Raw genomic sequence first — 23466 nt, 5'->3', positions numbered from 1 at the left:
AGTGAATACAGTAGGTAATAAAATAATTGACAATACTTAAATACTAGTACAAAATAGAGCAATAAACCATACAATTACATGGTTTGAATCTTCCCTAAAGCTGGGCAAGTTAACCAATTTTTTTAACTAATTAAAGTTAAGTTATCCTAAAATAAAAAATAACTAAGCTAAGTTAGGTAAGTTAAAAATTATCTTTTAACTTTTTAACTAGTTACTGCCCAGCTTTGATCTTCCCTTAGTGATGGAACTTAATGTATTATAATAGGTCCCAATATATCTGATAAGTTTAAGATTGTCTTTAGGTAGATAATAAGTATACTAAAAAATTCCAAAAATCAGAATTTGATTAGAAGCTTAATTTAAATATAAAAAAAAAATAGGGGTGAACATACTTAAAGAATCACCATAATAATTCAGAACAACCTATTTTATTACCAATAAGATCATAGATAAAACAAATATCAAACATTTTTCTTCTCAATAATAAAGGACCAATAACTACCTAGTTTTAAATAAATGAAGAATTAGTGTAAACTAAGTTATTAAATTTAAAACAAAGCATATAGCAAAAAATAATAATGAATTACTGAATATAATTTTAAATACAAATACAAACAAATACTGCAGATACAAACATTTACTGTGACTAAAAAGAGAATTTAATTAATTTAAAAAAAATAAAAACAGTAATGTCGGGTTGCACAAAACATTTGATGAATCAATAGTGAGCTATTAAACAAGATTTAGTGGTCCACGATTGGTCCATTAAAATTATAAATTGTTTATGCAACCCAGCATTAGGATGATAAATGTCCCCCTTGAGGTGCATCCAAATTAATCTTAAACTTATCAGATATATTGGGACCTAATTCAACACATTGAGTTTAACCACTAAGATTTTATAATTAAGAGATTAATAGGTCAATTATTCACTTTAAAATTTAAAGTAGCAACCAAAATGGATTCAGCTAAACACAAATTTACTATGTTGTACGTTTGTAAGACGGAAACAACATATTACCTTCAGTTAAAGTTTCATATACAATTTTCTCAATATTATTTGGTAATACATCTGGCAGAGTTTCTGAATATGGAGAAGTATACTTTTGGACATGACAACATTTTTTTACTGGGATTGTATGATACAATCTCAGTTCCAATATTTTTAACCTTCCCCCACTGTTGGCGTAATTCAGTACAACTCAATTCCTCCAAACTGTCAATTGAAGTTCTGTAAGTATTATAAGGTACGTACTTACTATTAGGTATATCAAATTTTAAATAATTTTGAAAAAAAAGAATACATTTTACCTACTTCTGTAACTTAAGCATAACGCCAACAACATGCTTACACTTCCCCATGCCTGCTTTACATGAGCAGGAACCTGACACCTTCACATTACCTTCATGAATAGTTTTTGTGACTAAAACTTCATGAGGATGACCATTAATGTTGGAGGTTTGTAATCACAAAGCCATAATAACAAGTTTATTTTTTGCTTGTTCTTTTATACCAAACTCTATTATGTGGTTACATTTCAATATCTATGAGCCCTCAACAAACGGGCATTTACCATCACCTACATAGTCCATAATATCAATAATTTCAATTACTGACATATTAAATAATTAAAAACTGAACACTAAATTACAGAATAATTTTAATATTATATTATAACCACTTGGAGAGTGTTGAGTACCGGACGGTGACTACTGAGTACTGACTATTACGAGTAATACCTACATTTCATTATCAATTGTGATGAGAGAAGAGCGCTCTCTATATTTGCTTGGAATCGCCAAGGTACTGCTAATATAGTGCCATAATAATAGTAAACGAGCCGACCCCGCGTAACATACCACGTCTTATATACCCGTCATACCACGCAAACGAAAGAGAAAACGTTTTTCGAATACTGGTAAACAAGGATCTAATATCATGTTGGTTTACGGACTCGTTTCCTAAGTCCAGACTTCAGATCATGCCATCATGGGTAAACGTTTCAATAGTTATAATTTATCAATATATTTCTATGATTATAGTGCGGTTACGCAACAAAGCGCGTTAGCGTGAATAATGATTCATGAATGTACGCTGCCTATAATACCACCTCAAAAATTAATAACATTTAATTGACATGTACATTGTACATTATATATAAATAGCTAGGTATCATCATAATCATCTTGAAATTCCTTACCTATTTTTTTTCTCGTGTCAGGCAGCACATATATTTATAATTGTAAAATAATAATAATTATTATATTATACCTATACCTATAATATAGCGGCTATTACAATTAGGACGCCTTACTTAATATTATAATAAGTTTTTATTTATTATTTTTTGAAATTTTATACTAGCACTATTGAGATTTATTTTTTTTAAATTAATTATTATAGGAACGAGTATGTAAATATATAATAATACTTCTAGCATATACTACTAAATTATGATTATTCATTTTGAGAAAATATTTTTTTTGTCCCCTAGTGAAATATTATGCACTCGCATATAATGGGCTGATACAAGAAGCCGGCGTATTTTCTGGTGCCCCCCCCCTCCGCTATTTGCTCGATAAGGCTCTTTTTTTAATAGGCTTATTTTTTTCATATATATATATTTACTGGTATGTACTGGTGGGTCAAATATATGGCCTATCTGCCAATTATAATGTGACTACACGCTGCAATATAAAATATTATGCTGCAGCATAATATGTCTGCATTATTAATTTTATATAACCTATACTTCGCGACTCGCGTTAATAAAACTAATTCATGTAGTTTGTCCTGCAAAATATATATATTATTTATTTATAAGTGATCAATCTCCCACGTCATCTCTCCCCCAACATAGGAGGAAAAAATAATAGTTAGAAATCCATGTGACTTTATAGTTTTTGACGTAATTCCTTCAAGAGTGCTGGGGATACATAATATTATATATTCCTTATTTTATGTCGCCTTCTTAAAAAAAATTAAATCCTCCCTGCCAGTAACTATATTGTTCAGCAGGATATCCGCGCCTGAATTATATATATTATATTATTTTCAATATAATATATAAATATATTTGTTATAAAATATTTGATTTTCAAACAACATAAAATTTGAATTAGCGTTTAATATAAATTATTGAGTGAATGCTTGATATTCAATCTATGATAATTATTAATCCAAGTAAGTTACATAAATGTTAAATATTAAGATTTTTACAATTTAAAATTTGTTTTAACTTTTAAATATTTGTTCTCAAATGATGATTAATTCTTATTAAATATTTAAATTATAACATCGAAAATTAAATAACTATTAAATGTTGGATAAAGTTTTAATTTTAAATATTTAAATTAAAATCAAAGTTTAATATTGATAGAATAATTTTCATTGACAAATGCTGTGTGGGCATTGGTTTTTATGGTATAGCCTTACGAAGTTCACGATTTTCGGTGTTTTACGCACCCGTACAACGCTTAAAGTTTACCGAGCTTAAGTATTACAAATTAATTTTTTTTTTAATCTAGGTAAATCAACGTTTTAAAATTGATGATGCAAAAATAATTCTGCAATATCGTTCTTAATTCGTCGTAACTTGTAATATATATACCTATTTAAAAAATATTATTCGTAATTGAAACGTCTAAAATATATTATCATATACAAATATGATAATAAATAAATAATAATAATTCACCTTAACCGGCTACGATATTAATAATATTTAATAATATCAATATAAGTATAGTATACAATATCCTAGGACCTAGGCTGACAAATGGTCTCCACTTAAAATTGTTTTTCGTAAACAATGATATTATATCATTGAAATCAAATTTAACACCATCCATTACAGTGACCCACTAATAACCTACTGTTCAGCAGAGTCACTTCCAATTTTTTTTTTTTTTTATTGACCTCCCTTTTTATTTAATTCCTGATACACGAGTTTTGGATAAGTACCTACCTACATAATAGGTACCTATCCTACCTATATTAATTAAAAACTATTTTTAACACTACGTATTTACTTATTATTTTTGCTTTTAGTTTATCTAATTATGTATGATTAAAATATGTTTCCTTTATACCCAAATAATTATTAAGTACCTACAAATAATGTCGAATTCAATTTTATTTTATCAATAAATACTTTTATTAATACAGTGTTGACTTTGTAGATGGGTAGCAATAAATTAACTGTACATTCAGGATTACATGCATTCAGGTGAATAATTATAAGATTGCAATGATATATGTAAGATTTAAGATGTTAGATTTAAGATGTAAGATGTATTGTTGATTCATCAATACGATTCTGGGTGGACTTGAGGACTTCCCATGTTCAGCGACCGGCGTCGACCCGTTTTGTGGCGCAGCGGAAATTTCGTACAGCTGACTGTTCGACAAAGACACTGTAATATTATTTGAAAAATATTATTTCTACTTAATCGTAATAACACTAATAACTGGGTATAATGAGTTTAATATTATATTATATTATAATAAATATTAAGTACCTATATTATTAGCTTCTAATAATTGGGATGTCATTTTTGTAGATATTGATCCGGACAAAATTATGCTGGCCCAGCGCTATGCCACGATTTATGGCGTACCTATCCGATGAAATTGTTGGATACTCTTTTAAACTGGGCAATCTGTTAAACGGTGACGTGATCGTTACTTCGCGGTCATCATAGGGTAGACCAGAATACACAAAAATGTAGGTCATCGGGCTATATGTATGATAAAGTGGGAATTACAATAGCTCCTAAAATGCTGTTACACCTCAACCTTAATAAAAACAAAGAATGATTAAGAAATGATTAAAAAATGGCAACGGAATTGGCCTACAAATCTGCAAATGAGTTCATGAACAGATAACTTCTCAACGTAATATTATGACCGATCCAATAATAACTTTCCGTAGCTACATCAGACCGATGTGTGACGGCTGCTCACCAACGTATCGACATCCACCAGATAACTTTGGTAAGTTTTCAAACTATACCGCTAATTCTTGCGGAATGCTAAAGAAAATTAATTTATTAGATAAATATTATACTATAAGAATTTTTAAATATAGACGTTTTCAACTCACAGCTATGCAGATGGATGTCGACCGGTTTGGGAGCGACGTCTGATACGGCATTGTTCTAATGAATTCAAACATAAATAATACATTATTATAATATTGTTGTATGTATAGGTACGGTTAGGTATATTAAATTAATTAAGTAGGTGCTATATTAATATAGTCTATTAATTATTTTTTTACTATGCTTTTATTGTATTAAATACACAATGACTTATAACTTACATTATTGGACCAGACATACAGCAACGTCGAGTTAAACAGTTTTTAAATAAACACATTTTCGATAACATCCATTTTGTTGTATTCTGGACCGCACCATGGTGGCGATGTGACTATAAAGTTACCCTGTATCTGATTTGCCAGTTTGAAAAAGTCTCCAACAACGAACTCAATCTTTAGTACGCCATAAATCGCGGCATTTTGCTTGGCCATCACTATCTTATGTCTACGTCAATATCTACAGAAATGACTATTACAAATAGAATATATTACAATTATTAGAAGCCACAGATAATAGGTACCTACTTAAAAAACTATTAAAAAAAAATACATTACAGACAATTATAACATTTCGGTAATTACAATTTACAATTAAGTAGAAATAATATGTTCACATTTTATTTCCACGTAAACGGTTTTAACGGTTTTATTTGTTTTTAGTGCAAAAAATATTACAGTACCTTTGTCGAACGGTCAGGCAAGCTGGATTATATTTCCGCCGGCGCCGCAAAACGGGGTCCACAGCCACTTTCACCTGGTCACACTTTTCTGCCATATAGGCACTGAGTGTCTCGGGAAAGCTCTCTATAAAACCAAACATACGATTATAATATATATCTTTTTTATTTTTAACATGATATGATAAATATATAATATATAAATGTTTTTTTTTTACATACCCTCGTCCATCAGAATACATTGGTCGAACTTCAAAAATAAGGCATGTCTCTTTTTACAATATTTATATGTAATTAGGTCTATGGGGCAATATAAAAAAACATTATTCAATTTCTAATTATACCTATGACGCTTCATACTTGTAACCTTCACGACGCTGCAGATCGGCATTTAAATAAATTATATTGTAGGAATACACATTCAAACTTCAAACTAAAATCTCCAAAATCTTAAACAGGAAAAAACTATTCAAAATATTTAGTTCATTAAAGAATGATTATTCATAGGGCACCAGATTATAAATATTCAAGTCAATACAAAATATTCAACTTCAGTTACATAACTAACAAAAAAAATTTGAAGGAGGGTGTTGGAGCCCACTGGCAAATAAATTTTAAAAAACAAAAAAAAAATTAAATTAATTATATTTCTGGAATACACATTCAAACATCAAACTAAAATCTCCAAAATCTTTAACAGAAAAAACTATTTAAAATATTTAGTTCATTAAAGAAGGATTATTCAGAGAGTATGAGATTGTCCATGTTTAAAAAAATTTGTCTACAATGAAAATCATAAAAAAAAAAATTGAAGGGAGCTGTGAGCGCCCGCAGGCAAATGTATTTTAGAAAACCAAAAAAAAATGTAAAAACATTTTACCGTAGGAATACACATAACAAAGTTCAAACTAAAATGCCCAGAAACATAAACAGAAAAAACTATTCAAAATAATTTTAAGTAGTTCATTAAAGAAGAATTATTCACAAGGCACAAGATTATCAATGTTCAAGTCAATACAAATAACTCAACTAGTTATATTACTAAAAAAAAAAAAAATTGAAGGGAGGTGTTGGCGCCCGCAGGCAAATGTATTTTAGAAAACAAAAAAAAAAATGTGGAAAAAATTTTATTTTTGGAATACAGATTACAAAATACAAACGATAATGCCCAGAAACGTAAACAGAAAAAAATTATTTAAAAATATTTATTTCATTAAAGAAGAATTATTCAGAGGGTACCAAATTGTCAATGTTTAAAAAATTTGGCTAGAAATGAAATCATAAAGAAAAATTGAAGGGAGGTGTTGGCGCCTGCAGGCAAATGCATTTTAGAAAACCAAAAAAAATTTAAAAACATTTGACCGTAGGAATACACATTACAAAGTTCAAACTAAAATGCCCAGAAACTTAAACAGAAAAAAGGTGGATAAGTGGATGTCACTCTGCTGTACAGTAGGTTACAAGTGGGTCACTGTAATGGATGGTGTTAAATTTGAATTCAATGATATAATATCATTGTATAAGAAAAACGATTCTGAGCGAAAACGGTCAGTCAGTCTATGATTTTACCAAGTATATTTGATGATATTATTGTGAATAAAGTAATTAATATATTACCTATTTACTCGGAGCCTTATTTTAAATTTTCAATCTTTAGCCATAAAAGTTAAACATTTTTATACATTTTTAACCACAAAATAATTAATAAATTATAAATTTGATAAATGTTGTCAATATTTGAACTTTAAATGCTTATAAAAAACAATTGAGCCTATGTATTTTTAATATTTTTTCAACTGCTATTAGAACGATATATCAGGAGCCTTATATTAAATTTTCACGCTTTTTTACCCAACAAATAAAAATTTATTGATATTTATAGAAAAAAAAACTAAAAAAATTGAAAACTGACAATGTCCGTAAACAGCTCCAAAAGAGTCAAAATATTTTCAACATTTTATGGTGTATAGAAATATGCTAATATGAACATTCAGTCAAATTTTCAAGTATCTACAGTCATACGTTTTTTAATTACAACAAAATAAGAAAATCGTTACATCAAATATCGAGGTGAATATCAAATGTTGTAAAAATATGAATTTCAAACGCTCATAAAAATTTAATTTGACTCTTGTAGACATTTTTTTTTTGATAAAAGTAGGACAAACTTATGGATAATCTTGTATTACATCTTCAAATCTTAGATTTAAAAAGAAAAATTTTTATGAAGTCTCAACTCAAAATAATTTGCTATTTTTCGTGATTTTTCCGTATTTTGTCAAAATTTGAACTTTAAAATGCTTATAATTAAAAACTGTGACTAAGGATTTTTAATTTTTTTTCATCTGCCTTTGAAACAATAACCTAGGAGCCTTCTATTAAATTTTCAAGCTTTTTTAATCAACAGATAAACTTTTATTGATATTTATAGAAAAAAAAAACTAAAAAAATTGAAAACTGACAATGGCTGTAAACAGGTCAAAAAGAGTCAAAATATTTTGTAAATTTTATGGTGTATAGAAAATGCTAATATAAACATTCAGTCAAAATGTCATGTCCCTACGGTCATTTGTTTTAGAGTTACACCAAAAACCAAAACAGATTTTGCGTAAAAATTCCCGTTTTTTCCTTAATTTTTCTTTTGTTTTTCACGTCGCTTGTGAAAACTACTGGGAAATTTTTACTTTTGACCCCCCAAAGTACCAACTAGATTCACTTTCCTATCAGAAAAGTTACTATTGAAGAAAATCCAAGCACTTTTTACTGTCCTAAAAGGTGATGACAGACACAAAAAATAAAAAAAAAATAAAAAAAACACACATCATTGTAGAATCAATACATTCATCGCTTCGCTCAGAATCTAAAACTATTCAAAATAATTATAAGTAGTTCATTAAAGAAGGTTTATTCACAAGGCACGAGATTATCAACCTGATGCCCTAGGTTACCAATGTTTGAAAAATGTCAACAAAGTATTCGACAACAGTTAAGAAAATTTAGCTAGAAATGAAATCATAAAAAAAAATTGAAGGGAGGATTTGACGCCCGCAGGCAAATTCATTTTAGAAAACAAAAAAAAATTTAAATAAATTATATTGTGGGAATACACATTAAAAACTTCTAACTAAAATTTCCAAAATCTTAAACAGAAAAAAACTATTTTAAAATATTTATTTCATTGAAGAAGTATTATTCAGAGGGTACCAGATTGTCAATGTTTAAAAAATTTGGCTAGAAATGAAATCATAAAAAAAAATTGAAGGGAGGTGTTGGCGCCCGCAGGCAAATACATTTTAGAAAACCAAAAAAAATTTAAAAACATTTTATTGTAGGAATACACATCAATCACATCAAACTAAAATGCCCAGAAACTTAAACAGAAAAAAGTATTCAAAATATTTAGTTCATTAAAGAATGATTATTCATAGGGCACCAAGTTATCAATTTTCAAGTCAATACAAAATATTCAACTAAAGTTACATTACTAAAAAAAAAAATTGAAGGAGGGTGTTGGCGCCCGCAGGCACATGCATTTTAGGAAACCAAAAAAAAAATTTTGAATAAATTTTACAGAAGAAAAATACATTTCAAAGTTCAAACTAAAATGCCTAGAATATTAAACAAAAAAAAACTATTTAAAATATTTATTTCATTAAACAAGGATTATTCAAGAGGTACCAGATTGTCAATGTTTAAAATATTTGGCTAGAGTTTAAATCATAAAAAAAAATTGAAGGAGGGTGTTGGCACCCGCAGGCAAATGCATTTTAGGAAACCAAAAAAAAATTTTGAAAAAATTAAGTGTAGGAATACACATTACAAAGTAAAAACTAGAATGCCCAGAATCTTAAACAGAAAAAAACCATTTAAAATATTTAGTTCATTAAAGATAAGGATTATTCAAGGGTACCAGATTGTCAATGTTTAAAAAAATTTGGCTAGAGGTTAAATCCTAAAAAAAAAATTGAAGGAGGGTGTTGGCGCCCGCAGGCAAATGTATTTTAGGAAACCAAAGAAAAATTTTGAAAAAATTTTACAGAAGAAAATTACATTTCAAAGTTCAAACTAAAATGCCTAGAATATTAAACAGAAAAAAACTATTCCAAATATTTAGTTCATTAAAGAATGATTATTTACAGGCACCAAGTTATTAATTTTCACGTCAATACTAAATATTCAACTAGAGTTACATTACTAAAAAAAAAAATTGAAGGAAGGTGTTGGCACCCACAGGCAAATGCATTTTAGGAAACCAAAAAAAAAATTTTGAAAAAATTTTACAGAAGAAAATTACATTTCAAAGTTCAAACTAAAATGCCTAGAATATTAAACAGAAAAAACTATTCCAAATATTTAGTTCATTAAAGAATGATTATTTACAGGCACCAAGTTATTAATTTTCACGTCAATACTAAATATTCAACTAGAGTTACATTACTAAAAATAAAAATTGAAGGGAGGTGTTGGCGCCCGCAGGCAAATAGATTTTAGAAAACAAAAAAAAAAATTTGGAAAAAAATTTAGAAACAACTATTCAAAATATTTAGTTCATTAAAGAATGATTATTCATGGGGCATCAGATTGTCAATGTTTAAAAAATTTGGCTAGAGTTAAAAACATAAAAAAGAAAAATTGAAGGGAGGTGTTGGCGCCCGCAGGCAAATAGATATTAGAAAACAAAAAAAAAAAAATTGGAAAAAAAATTGACTGTGTGATACGCATTACAAAGTTCAAACTAAAATGTCCCGGAACTTAAACAGAAAAAACTATTCAAAATATTTAGTTCATTAAAGAATGATTATTCATGGGGCACCAGATTGTCAATGTTTAAAAAATTTGGCTAGAGTTAAAAACATAAAAAAAAAAAATTGAAGGGAGGTGTTGGCGCCCACAGACAAATAGATCTTGGAAAACAAAAAAAAAATTTGGAAAAAAATTTAGAAAAAACTATTCAAAATATTTAGTTCATTAAAGAATGATTATTCTTGGGTCACCATGATATCAATTTTCAAGTCAATACAAAATATTCAACTAAAGTTACAGTACTAAAAAAAAAAAATTGAAGGGAGGTGTTGGCGCCCGCAGGCAAATAGATTTTAGAAAACAAAAAAAAAATTTGGAAAAAAATTTAGAAAAAACTATTCAAAATATTTAGTTCATTAAAGAATGATTATTCATGGGGCACCAGATTGTCAATGTTTAAAAAATTTGGCTAGAGTTAAATTATAATAAAAAATTGAAGGAAGGTGGTGGCGCCCGCCGGCAAATGCATTTTAGAATACAAAAAAAATTTATATAAATTATATCGTGGAAATACACATAACAAACAAAAAACTAAAATCTCCAAAATCTTAAACAGAAAAAATTATTCAACATATTTTGTTTATTAAAGAATGATTATTCTTGAGTCACCATGATATCAATTTTCAAGTCAATACAAAATATTCAACTCGAGTTACAGTACTAAAAAAAAAAAATTGAAGGGAGATGTTGGCGCCCGCAGGCAAATAGAGTTTAGAAAACAAAAAAAAAAATTTGACTGTGTGATACACATTACAAAGTTCAAACTAAAATGTCCCGAAACTTAAACAGAAAAAACTATTCAAAATATTTAGTTCATAAAAGAAGGATAGTATGGTACCAGGTTATCAATGTTTAAAATATTCGGCTAAAGTTAAATTATAATAAAAAATTGAAGGAAGGTGGTGGCGCCCGCCGGCAAATGCATTTTAGAATACAAAAAAAATTTATATAAATTATATTGTGGAAATACACATAACAAACAAAAAACTAAAATCTCCAAAATCTTAAACAGAAAAAAATTATTCAACATATTTTGTTTATTAAAGAATGATTATTCTTGGGTCACCATGATATCAATTTTCAAGTCAATACAAAATATTCAACTAGAGTTACAGTACTAAAAAAAAAAATTGAAGGGAGGTGTTGGCGCCCGCAGGCAAATAGATTTTAGAAAACAAAAAAAAAATTTGGAAAAAATTTGACTGTATGAATACACATTCAAAGTTCAAACTAAAATGTCTCGAAACTTAAACAGAAAAAAACTATTCAAAATATTTAGTTCATAAAAGAAGGATAGTATGGTACCAGGTTATCAATGTTTAAAATATTCGGCTAAAGTTAAATTATAATAAAAAAATTGAAGGAAGGTGGTGGCGCCCGCCGGCAAATGCATTTTAGAATACAAAAAAAAATTATATAAATTATATTGTGGAAATACACATAATAAACAAAAAACTAAAATCTCCAAAATCTTAAAAAGAAAAAATTATTCAAAATATTTTGTTTATTAAAGAATGATTATTCTTGGGTCGCCATGATATCAATTTTCAAGTCAATACAAAATATTCAACTAGAGTTACAGTACTAAAAAAAAAAAATTGAAGGGAGGTGTTGGCGCCCGCAGGCAAATAGCTTTTAGAAAACAAAAAAAAAAATTTGGAAAAAATTTGACTGTGTGATACACATTACAAAGTTCAAACTAAAATGTCCCGGAACTTAAACAGAAAAAACTATTCAAAATATTTAGTTAATTAAAGAATGATTATTCATGGGGCACCAGATTGTCAATGTTTAAAAAATTTGGCTAGAGTTAAATTATAATAAAAAATTGAAGGAAGGTGGTGGCGCCCGCCGGCAAATGCATTTTAGAATACAAAAAAAATTTATATAAATTATATTATGGAAATACACATAACAAACAAAAAACTAAAATCTCCAAAATCTTAAACAGAAAAAATTATTCAACATATTTTGTTTATTAAAGAATGATTATTCTTGAGTCACCATGATATCAATTTTCAAGTCAATACAAAATATTCAACTCGAGTTACAGTACTAAAAAAAAAAAATTGAAGGAAGATGTTGGGGCCCGCAGGCAAATAGATCTTAGAAAACAAAAAAAAAAGTTTGGAAAAAACTATTCAATATATTTAGTTCATTAAAGAATGATTATTCTTGGGTCACCATGATATCAATTTTCAAGTCAATACAAAATATTCAACTAGAGTTACAGTACTAAAAAAAAAAATTGAAGGGAGATGTTGGCGCCCGCAGGCAAATAGATTTTAGAAAACAAAAAAAAAATTTGACTGTGTGATACACATTACAAAGTTCAAACTAAAATGTCCCGGAACTTAAACAGAAAAAAACTATTCAAAATATTTAGTTCATTCAAGAATGATTATTCATGGGGCACCAGATTGTCAATGTTTAAAAAATTTGGCTAGAGTTAAAAACATAAAAAAAAAAATTGAAGGGAGGTGTTGGCGCCCGCAGGCAAATAGATCTTAGAAAACAAAAAAAAAATTTGGAAAAAACTATTCAATATATTTAGTTCATTAAAGAATGATTGTTCTTGGGTCACCATGATATCAATTTTCAAGTCAATACAAAATATTCAACTAGAGTTACAGTACTAAAAAAAAAAAATTGAAGGGAGGTGTTGGCGCCCGCAGGCAAATAGATTTTAGAAAACAAAAAAAAAATTTGGAAAAAATTTGACTGTATGAATACACATTCAAAGTTCAAACTAAAATGTCTCGAAACTTAAACAGAAAAAACTATTCAAAATATTTAGTTCATAAAAGAAGGATAGTATGGTACCAGGTTATCAATGTTTAAAATATTCGGCTAAAGTTGAATTATAATAAAAAATTGAAGGAAGGTGGTGGCGCCCACCGGCAAATGCATTTTAGAATACAAAAAAAATTTATATAAATTATATTGTGGAAATACACATAATAAACAAAAAACTAAAATCTCCAAAATCTTAAAAAGAAAAAATTATTCAAAATATTTTGTTTATTAAAGAATGATTATTCTTGGGTCGCCATGATATCAATTTTCAAGTCAATACAAAATATTCTACTAGAGTTACAGTACTAAAAAAAAAAAAGTGAAGGGAGGTGTTGGCGGCCGCAGGCAAATAGCTTTTAGAAAACAAAAAAAAAAAAATTGGAAAAAATTTGACTGTGTGATACACATTACAAAGTTCAAACTAAAATGTCCCGGAACTTAAACAGAAAAAACTATTCAAAATATTTAGTTCATTAAAGAATGATTATTCATGGGGCACCAGATTGTCAATGTTTAAAAAATTTGGCTAGAGTTAAAAACATAAAAAAAAAAAATTGAAGGGAGGTGTTGGCGCCCGCAGGCAAATAGATTTTAGAAAACAAAAAAAAAGTTTGGAAAAAATTTGTCTGTATGAATACACATTCAAAGTTCAAACTAAAATGTCCCGAAACTTAAACAGAAAAAACTATTCAAAATATTTAGTTCATAAAAGAAGGATAGTATGGTACCAGGTTATCAATGTTTAAAATATTCGGCTAAAGTTAAATTATAATAAAAAATTGAAGGAAGGTGGTGGCGCCCGCCGGCAAATGCATTTTAGAATACGCAAAAAATTTATATAAATTATATTGTGGAAATACACATAATAAACAAAAAACTAAAATCTCCAAAATCTTAAAAAGAAAAAATTATTCAAAATATTTTGTTTATTAAAGAATGATTATTCATGGGGCACCAGATTGTCAATGTTTAAAAAATTTGGCTAGAGTTAAAAACATAAAAAAAAAAATTGAAGGGAGGTGTTGGCGCCCGCAGGCAAATAGATCTTAGAAAACAAAAAAAAAAATTTGACTGTGTGATACACATTACAAAGTTCAAACTAAAATGTCCCGGAACTTAAACAGAAAAAACTATTCAAAATATTTAGTTCATTCAAGAATGATTATTCATGGGGCACCAGATTGTCAATGTTTAAAAAATTTGGCTAGAGTTAAAAACATAAAAAAAAAAATTGAAGGGAGGTGTTGGCGCCCGCAGGCAAATAGATCTTAGAAAACAAAAAAAAAATTTGGAAAAAACTATTCAAAATATTTAGTTCATTCAAGAATGATTATTCATGGGGCACCAGATTGTCAATGTTTAAAAAATTTGGCTAGAGTTAAAAACATAAAAAAAAAATTGAAGGGAGGTGTTGGCGCCCGCAGGCAAATAGATTTTAGAAAACAAAAAAAAAGTTTGGAAAAAATTTGTCTGTATGAATACACATTCAAAGTTCAAACTAAAATGTCCCGAAACTTAAACAGAAAAAACTATTCAAAATATTTAGTTCATAAAAGAAGGATAGTATGGTACCAGGTTATCATTGTTTAAAATATTCGGCTAAAGTTAAATTATAATAAAAAATTGAAGGAAGGTGGTGGCGCCCGCCGGCAAATGCATTTTAGAATACAAAAAAAAATTATATAAATTATATTGTGGAAATACACATAATAAACAAAAAACTAAAATCTCCAAAATCTTAAAAAGAAAAAATTATTCAAAATATTTTGTTTATTAAAGAATGATTATTCTTGGGTACCATGATATCAATTTTCAAGTCAATACAAAATATTCAACTAGAGTTACAGTACTAAAAAAAAAAATTGAAGGGAGATGTTGGCGCCCGCAGGCAAATAGATTTTAGAAAACAAAAAAAAAAATTTGACTGTGTGATACACATTACAAAGTTCAAACTAAAATGTCCCGGAACTTAAACAGAAAAAACTATTCAAAATATTTAGTTCATTCAAGAATGATTATTCATGGGGCACCAGATTGTCAATGTTTAAAAAATTTGGCTAGAGTTAAAAACATAAAAAAAAAAATTGAAGGGAGGTGTTGGCGCCCGCAGGCAAATAGATCTTAGAAAACAAAAAAAAAAATTTGGAAAAAACTATTCAATATATTTAGTTCATTAAAGAATGATTGTTCTTGGGTCACCATGATATCAATTTTCAAGTCAATACAAAATATTCAACTAGAGTTACAGTACTAAAAAAAAAAAATTGAAGGGAGGTGTTGGCGCCCGCAGGCAAATAGATTTTAGAAAACAAAAAAAAAATTTGGAAAAAATTTGACTGTATGAATACACATTCAAAGTTCAAACTAAAATGTCCCGGAACTTAAACAGAAAAAACTATTCAAAATATTTAGTTCATTAAAGAATGATTATTCATGGGGCACCAGATTGTCAATGTTTAAAAAATTTGGCTAGAGTTAAATTATAATAAAAAATTGAAGGAAGGTGGTGGCGCCCGCCGGCAAATGCATTTTAGAATACAAAAAAAATTTATATAAATTATATTATGGAAATACACATAACAAACAAAAAACTAAAATCTCCAAAATCTTAAACAGAAAAAATTATTCAACATATTTTGTTTATTAAAGAATGATTATTCTTGAGTCACCATGATATCAATTTTCAAGTCAATACAAAATATTCAACTCGAGTTACAGTACTAAAAAAAAAAATTGAAGGGAGATGTTGGGGCCCGCAGGCAAATAGATCTTAGAAAACAAAAAAAAAAGTTTGGAAAAAACTATTCAATATATTTAGTTCATTAAAGAATGATTATTCTTGGGTCACCATGATATCAATTTTCAAGTCAATACAAAATATTCAACTAGAGTTACAGTACTAAAAAAAAAAATTGAAGGGAGATGTTGGCGCCCGCAGGCAAATAGATTTTAGAAAACAAAAAAAAAAATTTGACTGTGTGATACACATTACAAAGTTCAAACTAAAATGTCCCGGAACTTAAACAGAAAAAACTATTCAAAATATTTAGTTCATTCAAGAATGATTATTCATGGGGCACCAGATTGTCAATGTTTAAAAAATTTGGCTAGAGTTAAAAACATAAAAAAAAAATTGAAGGGAGGTGTTGGCGCCCGCAGGCAAATAGATTTTAGAAAACAAAAAAAAAGTTTGGAAAAAATTTGTCTGTATGAATACACATTCAAAGTTCAAACTAAAATGTCCCGAAACTTAAACAGAAAAAACTATTCAAAATATTTAGTTCATAAAAGAAGGATAGTATGGTACCAGGTTATCATTGTTTAAAATATTCGGCTAAAGTTAAATTATAATAAAAAATTGAAGGAAGGTGGTGGCGCCCGCCGGCAAATGCATTTTAGAATACAAAAAAAAAATTATATAAATTATATTGTGGAAATACACATAATAAACAAAAAACTAAAATCTCCAAAATCTTAAAAAGAAAAAATTATTCAAAATATTTTGTTTATTAAAGAATGATTATTCTTGGGTACCATGATATCAATTTTCAAGTCAATACAAAATATTCAACTAGAGTTACAGTACTAAAAAAAAAAATTGAAGGGAGATGTTGGCGCCCGCAGGCAAATAGATTTTAGAAAACAAAAAAAAAAATTTGACTGTGTGATACACATTACAAAGTTCAAACTAAAATGTCCCGGAACTTAAACAGAAAAAACTATTCAAAATATTTAGTTCATTCAAGAATGATTATTCATGGGGCACCAGATTGTCAATGTTTAAAAAATTTGGCTAGAGTTAAAAACATAAAAAAAAAAATTGAAGGGAGGTGTTGGCGCCCGCAGGCAAATAGATCTTAGAAAACAAAAAAAAAAATTTGGAAAAAACTATTCAATATATTTAGTTCATTAAAGAATGATTGTTCTTGGGTCACCATGATATCAATTTTCAAGTCAATACAAAATATTCAACTAGAGTTACAGTACTAAAAAAAAAAAATTGAAGGGAGGTGTTGGCGCCCGCAGGCAAATAGATTTTAGAAAACAAAAAAAAAATTTGGAAAAAATTTGACTGTATGAATACACATTCAAAGTTCAAACTAAAATGTCCCGGAACTTAAACAGAAAAAACTATTCAAAATATTTAGTTCATTAAAGAATGATTATTCATGGGGCACCAGATTGTCAATGTTTAAAAAATTTGGCTAGAGTTAAATTATAATAAAAAATTGAAGGAAGGTGGTGGCGCCCGCCGGCAAATGCATTTTAGAATACAAAAAAAATTTATATAAATTATATTATGGAAATACACATAACAAACAAAAAACTAAAATCTCCAAAATCTTAAACAGAAAAAATTATTCAACATATTTTGTTTATTAAAGAATGATTATTCTTGAGTCACCATGATATCAATTTTCAAGTCAATACAAAATATTCAACTCGAGTTACAGTACTAAAAAAAAAAATTGAAGGGAGATGTTGGGGCCCGCAGGCAAATAGATCTTAGAAAACAAAAAAAAAAGTTTGGAAAAAACTATTCAATATATTTAGTTCATTAAAGAATGATTATTCTTGGGTCACCATGATATCAATTTTCAAGTCAATACAAAATATTCAACTAGAGTTACAGTACTAAAAAAAAAAATTGAAGGGAGATGTTGGCGCCCGCAGGCAAATAGATTTTAGAAAACAAAAAAAAAAATTTGACTGTGTGATACACATTACAAAGTTCAAACTAAAATGTCCCGGAACTTAAACAGAAAAAACTATTCAAAATATTTAGTTCATTCAAGAATGATTATTCATGGGGCACCAGATTGTCAATGTTTAAAAAATTTGGCTAGAGTTAAAAACATAAAAAAAAAATTGAAGGGAGGTGTTGGCGCCCGCAGGCAAATAGATTTTAGAAAACAAAAAAAAAGTTTGGAAAAAATTTGTCTGTATGAATACACATTCAAAGTTCAAACTAAAATGTCCCGAAACTTAAACAGAAAAAACTATTCAAAATATTTAGTTCATAAAAGAAGGATAGTATGGTACCAGGTTATCATTGTTTAAAATATTCGGCTAAAGTTAAATTATAATAAAAAATTGAAGGAAGGTGGTGGCGCCCGCCGGCAAATGCATTTTAGAATACAAAAAAAAATTATATAAATTATATTGTGGAAATACACATAATAAACAAAAAACTAAAATCTCCAAAATCTTAAAAAGAAAAAATTATTCAAAATATTTTGTTTATTAAAGAATGATTATTCTTGGGTACCATGATATCAATTTTCAAGTCAATACAAAATATTCAACTAGAGTTACAGTACTAAAAAAAAAAATTGAAGGGAGATGTTGGCGCCCGCAGGCAAATAGATTTTAGAAAACAAAAAAAAAAATTTGACTGTGTGATACACATTACAAAGTTCAAACTAAAATGTCCCGGAACTTAAACAGAAAAAACTATTCAAAATATTTAGTTCATTCAAGAATGATTATTCATGGGGCACCAGATTGTCAATGTTTAAAAAATTTGGCTAGAGTTAAAAACATAAAAAAAAAAATTGAAGGGAGGTGTTGGCGCCCGCAGGCAAATAGATCTTAGAAAACAAAAAAAAAATTTGGAAAAAACTATTCAATATATTTAGTTCATTAAAGAATGATTGTTCTTGGGTCACCATGATATCAATTTTCAAGTCAATACAAAATATTCAACTAGAGTTACAGTACTAAAAAAAAAAAATTGAAGGGAGGTGTTGGCGCCCGCAGGCAAATAGATTTTAGAAAACAAAAAAAAAATTTGGAAAAAATTTGACTGTATGAATACACATTCAAAGTTCAAACTAAAATGTCCCGGAACTTAAACAGAAAAAACTATTCAAAATATTTAGTTCATTAAAGAATGATTATTCATGGGGCACCAGATTGTCAATGTTTAAAAAATTTGGCTAGAGTTAAATTATAATAAAAAATTGAAGGAAGGTGGTGGCGCCCGCCGGCAAATGCATTTTAGAATACAAAAAAAATTTATATAAATTATATTATGGAAATACACATAACAAACAAAAAACTAAAATCTCCAAAATCTTAAACAGAAAAAATTATTCAACATATTTTGTTTATTAAAGAATGATTATTCTTGAGTCACCATGATATCAATTTTCAAGTCAATACAAAATATTCAACTCGAGTTACAGTACTAAAAAAAAAAATTGAAGGGAGATGTTGGGGCCCGCAGGCAAATAGATCTTAGAAAACAAAAAAAAAAGTTTGGAAAAAACTATTCAATATATTTAGTTCATTAAAGAATGATTATTCTTGGGTCACCATGATATCAATTTTCAAGTCAATACAAAATATTCAACTAGAGTTACAGTACTAAAAAAAAAAATTGAAGGGAGATGTTGGCGCCCGCAGGCAAATAGATTTTAGAAAACAAAAAAAAAAATTTGACTGTGTGATACACATTACAAAGTTCAAACTAAAATGTCCCGGAACTTAAACAGAAAAAACTATTCAAAATATTTAGTTCATTCAAGAATGATTATTCATGGGGCACCAGATTGTCAATGTTTAAAAAATTTGGCTAGAGTTAAAAACATAAAAAAAAAATTGAAGGGAGGTGTTGGCGCCCGCAGGCAAATAGATTTTAGAAAACAAAAAAAAAGTTTGGAAAAAATTTGTCTGTATGAATACACATTCAAAGTTCAAACTAAAATGTCCCGAAACTTAAACAGAAAAAACTATTCAAAATATTTAGTTCATAAAAGAAGGATAGTATGGTACCAGGTTATCATTGTTTAAAATATTCGGCTAAAGTTAAATTATAATAAAAAATTGAAGGAAGGTGGTGGCGCCCGCCGGCAAATGCATTTTAGAATACAAAAAAAAATTATATAAATTATATTGTGGAAATACACATAATAAACAAAAAACTAAAATCTCCAAAATCTTAAAAAGAAAAAATTATTCAAAATATTTTGTTTATTAAAGAATGATTATTCTTGGGTACCATGATATCAATTTTCAAGTCAATACAAAATATTCAACTAGAGTTACAGTACTAAAAAAAAAAATTGAAGGGAGATGTTGGCGCCCGCAGGCAAATAGATTTTAGAAAACAAAAAAAAAAAATTTGACTGTGTGATACACATTACAAAGTTCAAACTAAAATGTCCCGGAACTTAAACAGAAAAAACTATTCAAAATATTTAGTTCATTCAAGAATGATTATTCATGGGGCACCAGATTGTCAATGTTTAAAAAATTTGGCTAGAGTTAAAAACATAAAAAAAAAAATTGAAGGGAGGTGTTGGCGCCCGCAGGCAAATAGATCTTAGAAAACAAAAAAAAAATTTGGAAAAAACTATTCAATATATTTAGTTCATTAAAGAATGATTGTTCTTGGGTCACCATGATATCAATTTTCAAGTCAATACAAAATATTCAACTAGAGTTACAGTACTAAAAAAAAAAAATTGAAGGGAGGTGTTGGCGCCCGCAGGCAAATAGATTTTAGAAAACAAAAAAAAAATTTGGAAAAAATTTGACTGTATGAATACACATTCAAAGTTCAAACTAAAATGTCTCGAAACTTAAACAGAAAAAACTATTCAAAATATTTAGTTCATAAAAGAAGGATAGTATGGTACCAGGTTATCAATGTTTAAAATATTCGGCTAAAGTTGAATTATAATAAAAAATTGAAGGAAGGTGGTGGCGCCCACCGGCAAATGCATTTTAGAATACAAAAAAAATTTATATAAATTATATTGTGGAAATACACATAATAAACAAAAAACTAAAATCTCCAAAATCTTAAAAAGAAAAAATTATTCAAAATATTTTGTTTATTAAAGAATGATTATTCTTGGGTCGCCATGATATCAATTTTCAAGTCAATACAAAATATTCTACTAGAGTTACAGTACTAAAAAAAAAAAAGTGAAGGGAGGTGTTGGCGGCCGCAGGCAAATAGCTTTTAGAAAACAAAAAAAAAAAATTGGAAAAAATTTGACTGTGTGATACACATTACAAAGTTCAAACTAAAATGTCCCGGAACTTAAACAGAAAAAACTATTCAAAATATTTAGTTCATTAAAGAATGATTATTCATGGGGCACCAGATTGTCAATGTTTAAAAAATTTGGCTAGAGTTAAAAACATAAAAAAAAAAAATTGAAGGGAGGTGTTGGCGCCCGCAGGCAAATAGATTTTAGAAAACAAAAAAAAAGTTTGGAAAAAATTTGTCTGTATGAATACACATTCAAAGTTCAAACTAAAATGTCCCGAAACTTAAACAGAAAAAACTATTCAAAATATTTAGTTCATAAAAGAAGGATAGTATGGTACCAGGTTATCAATGTTTAAAATATTCGGCTAAAGTTAAATTATAATAAAAAATTGAAGGAAGGTGGTGGCGCCCGCCGGCAAATGCATTTTAGAATACGCAAAAAATTTATATAAATTATATTGTGGAAATACACATAATAAACAAAAAACTAAAATCTCCAAAATCTTAAAAAGAAAAAATTATTCAAAATATTTTGTTTATTAAAGAATGATTATTCATGGGGCACCAGATTGTCAATGTTTAAAAAATTTGGCTAGAGTTAAAAACATAAAAAAAAAAATTGAAGGGAGGTGTTGGCGCCCGCAGGCAAATATATCTTAGAAAACAAAAAAAAAATTTGGAAAAAACTATTCAATATATTTAGTTCATTAAAGAATGATTGTTCTTGGGTCACCATGATATCAATTTTCAAGTCAATACAAAATATTCAACTAGAGTTACAGTACTAAAAAAAAAAAATTGAAGGGAGGTGTTGGCGCCCGCAGGCAAATAGATTTTAGAAAACAAAAAAAAAATTTGGAAAAAATTTGACTGTATGAATACACATTCAAAGTTCAAACTAAAATGTCTCGAAACTTAAACAGAAAAAACTATTCAAAATATTTAGTTCATAAAAGAAGGATAGTATGGTACCAGGTTATCAATGTTTAAAATATTCGGCTAAAGTTAAATTATAATAAAAAATTGAAGGAAGGTGGTGGCGCCCGCCGGCAAATGCATTTTAGAATACAAAAAAAATTTATATAAATTATATTGTGGAAATACACATAATAAACAAAAAACTAAAATCTCCAAAATCTTAAAAAGAAAAAATTATTCAAAATATTTTGTTTATTAAAGAATGATTATTCTTGGGTCGCCATGATATCAATTTTCAAGTCAATACAAAATATTCAACTAGAGTTACAGTACTAAAAAAAAAAAAAATTGAAGGGAGGTGTTGGCCCCGCAGGCAAATAGCTTTTAGAAAACAAAAAAAAAAATTTGGAAAAAATTTGACTGTGTGATACACATTACAAAGTTCAAACTAAAATGTCCCGGAACTTAAACAGAAAAAACTATTCAAAATATTTAGTTCATTAAAGAATGATTATTCATGGGGCACCAGATTGTCAATGTTTAAAAAATTTGGCTAGAGTTAAAAACATAAAAAAAAAAATTGAAAGGAGGTGTTGGCGCCCGCAGGCAAATAGATTTTAGAAAACAAAAAAAAAAAATTGGAAAAAATTTGACTGTGTGATACACATTACAAAGTTCAAACTAAAATGTCCCGGAACTTAAACAGAAAAAACTATTCAAAATATTTAGTTCATAAAAGAAGGATAGTATGGTACCAGGTTATCAATGTTTAAAATATTCGGCTAAAGTTAAATTATAATAAAAAATTGAAGGAAGGTGGTGGCGCCCGCTGGCAAATGCATTTTAGAATACAAAAAAAATTTATATAAATTATATTGTGTAAATACACATAACAAACAAAAAACTAAAATCTCCAAAATCTTAAACAGAAAAAATTATTCAACATATTTTGTTTATTAAAGAATGATTATTCTTGAGTCACCATGATATCAATTTTCAAGTCAATACAAAATATTCAACTAGAGTTACAGTACTAAAAAAAAAAAATTGAAGGGAGGTGTTGGCGCCCGCAGGCAAATAGATTTTAGAAAACAAAAAAAAAATTTGGAAAAAATTTGACTGTATGAATACACATTCAAAGTTCAAACTAAAATGTCTCGAAACT

At 28.0% G+C, this 23466-nt stretch overlaps 1 protein-coding gene and 1 pseudogene across 3 annotated transcripts in view; both read right to left on the bottom strand.

The window, feature by feature from the left end:
- Window positions 1-449: 449 nt before the first annotated feature.
- Window positions 450-1620, bottom strand: LOC132943962 (uncharacterized; annotated as a pseudogene).
- Window positions 1621-4174: 2554 nt separating this feature from the next.
- Window positions 4175-23466, bottom strand: part of LOC132943231 (uncharacterized) — a 66701-nt gene continuing 47409 nt past the window's right edge. The window contains exons 4-10 of one of the 3 annotated variants that reach the window (XR_009664333.1): window positions 6002-6228; window positions 5783-5906; window positions 5325-5571; window positions 5106-5160; window positions 4859-5034; window positions 4522-4798; window positions 4175-4416 (exon numbers count right to left, since the gene is read on the bottom strand). Coding sequence is in view for 1 of the 3 variants with exons in the window: in XM_061012120.1 (XP_060868103.1) it covers window positions 5005-5034; window positions 5106-5160; window positions 5783-5906; window positions 6002-6079; window positions 6140-6170 (318 nt within the window). In the remaining 2 variants the exon portion in view is untranslated. The other 2 variants (XR_009664332.1, XM_061012120.1) reach the window with 2 other exon arrangements.

This window comes from Metopolophium dirhodum, chromosome 4, assembly GCF_019925205.1.
Source record: "Metopolophium dirhodum isolate CAU chromosome 4, ASM1992520v1, whole genome shotgun sequence".
In the NCBI taxonomy this organism is placed as follows: domain Eukaryota; kingdom Metazoa; phylum Arthropoda; class Insecta; order Hemiptera; family Aphididae; genus Metopolophium; species Metopolophium dirhodum.
The sequence above is the reverse complement of the archived record's forward strand: the minus strand, read 5'-3'. Positions and strand labels throughout refer to the sequence as shown.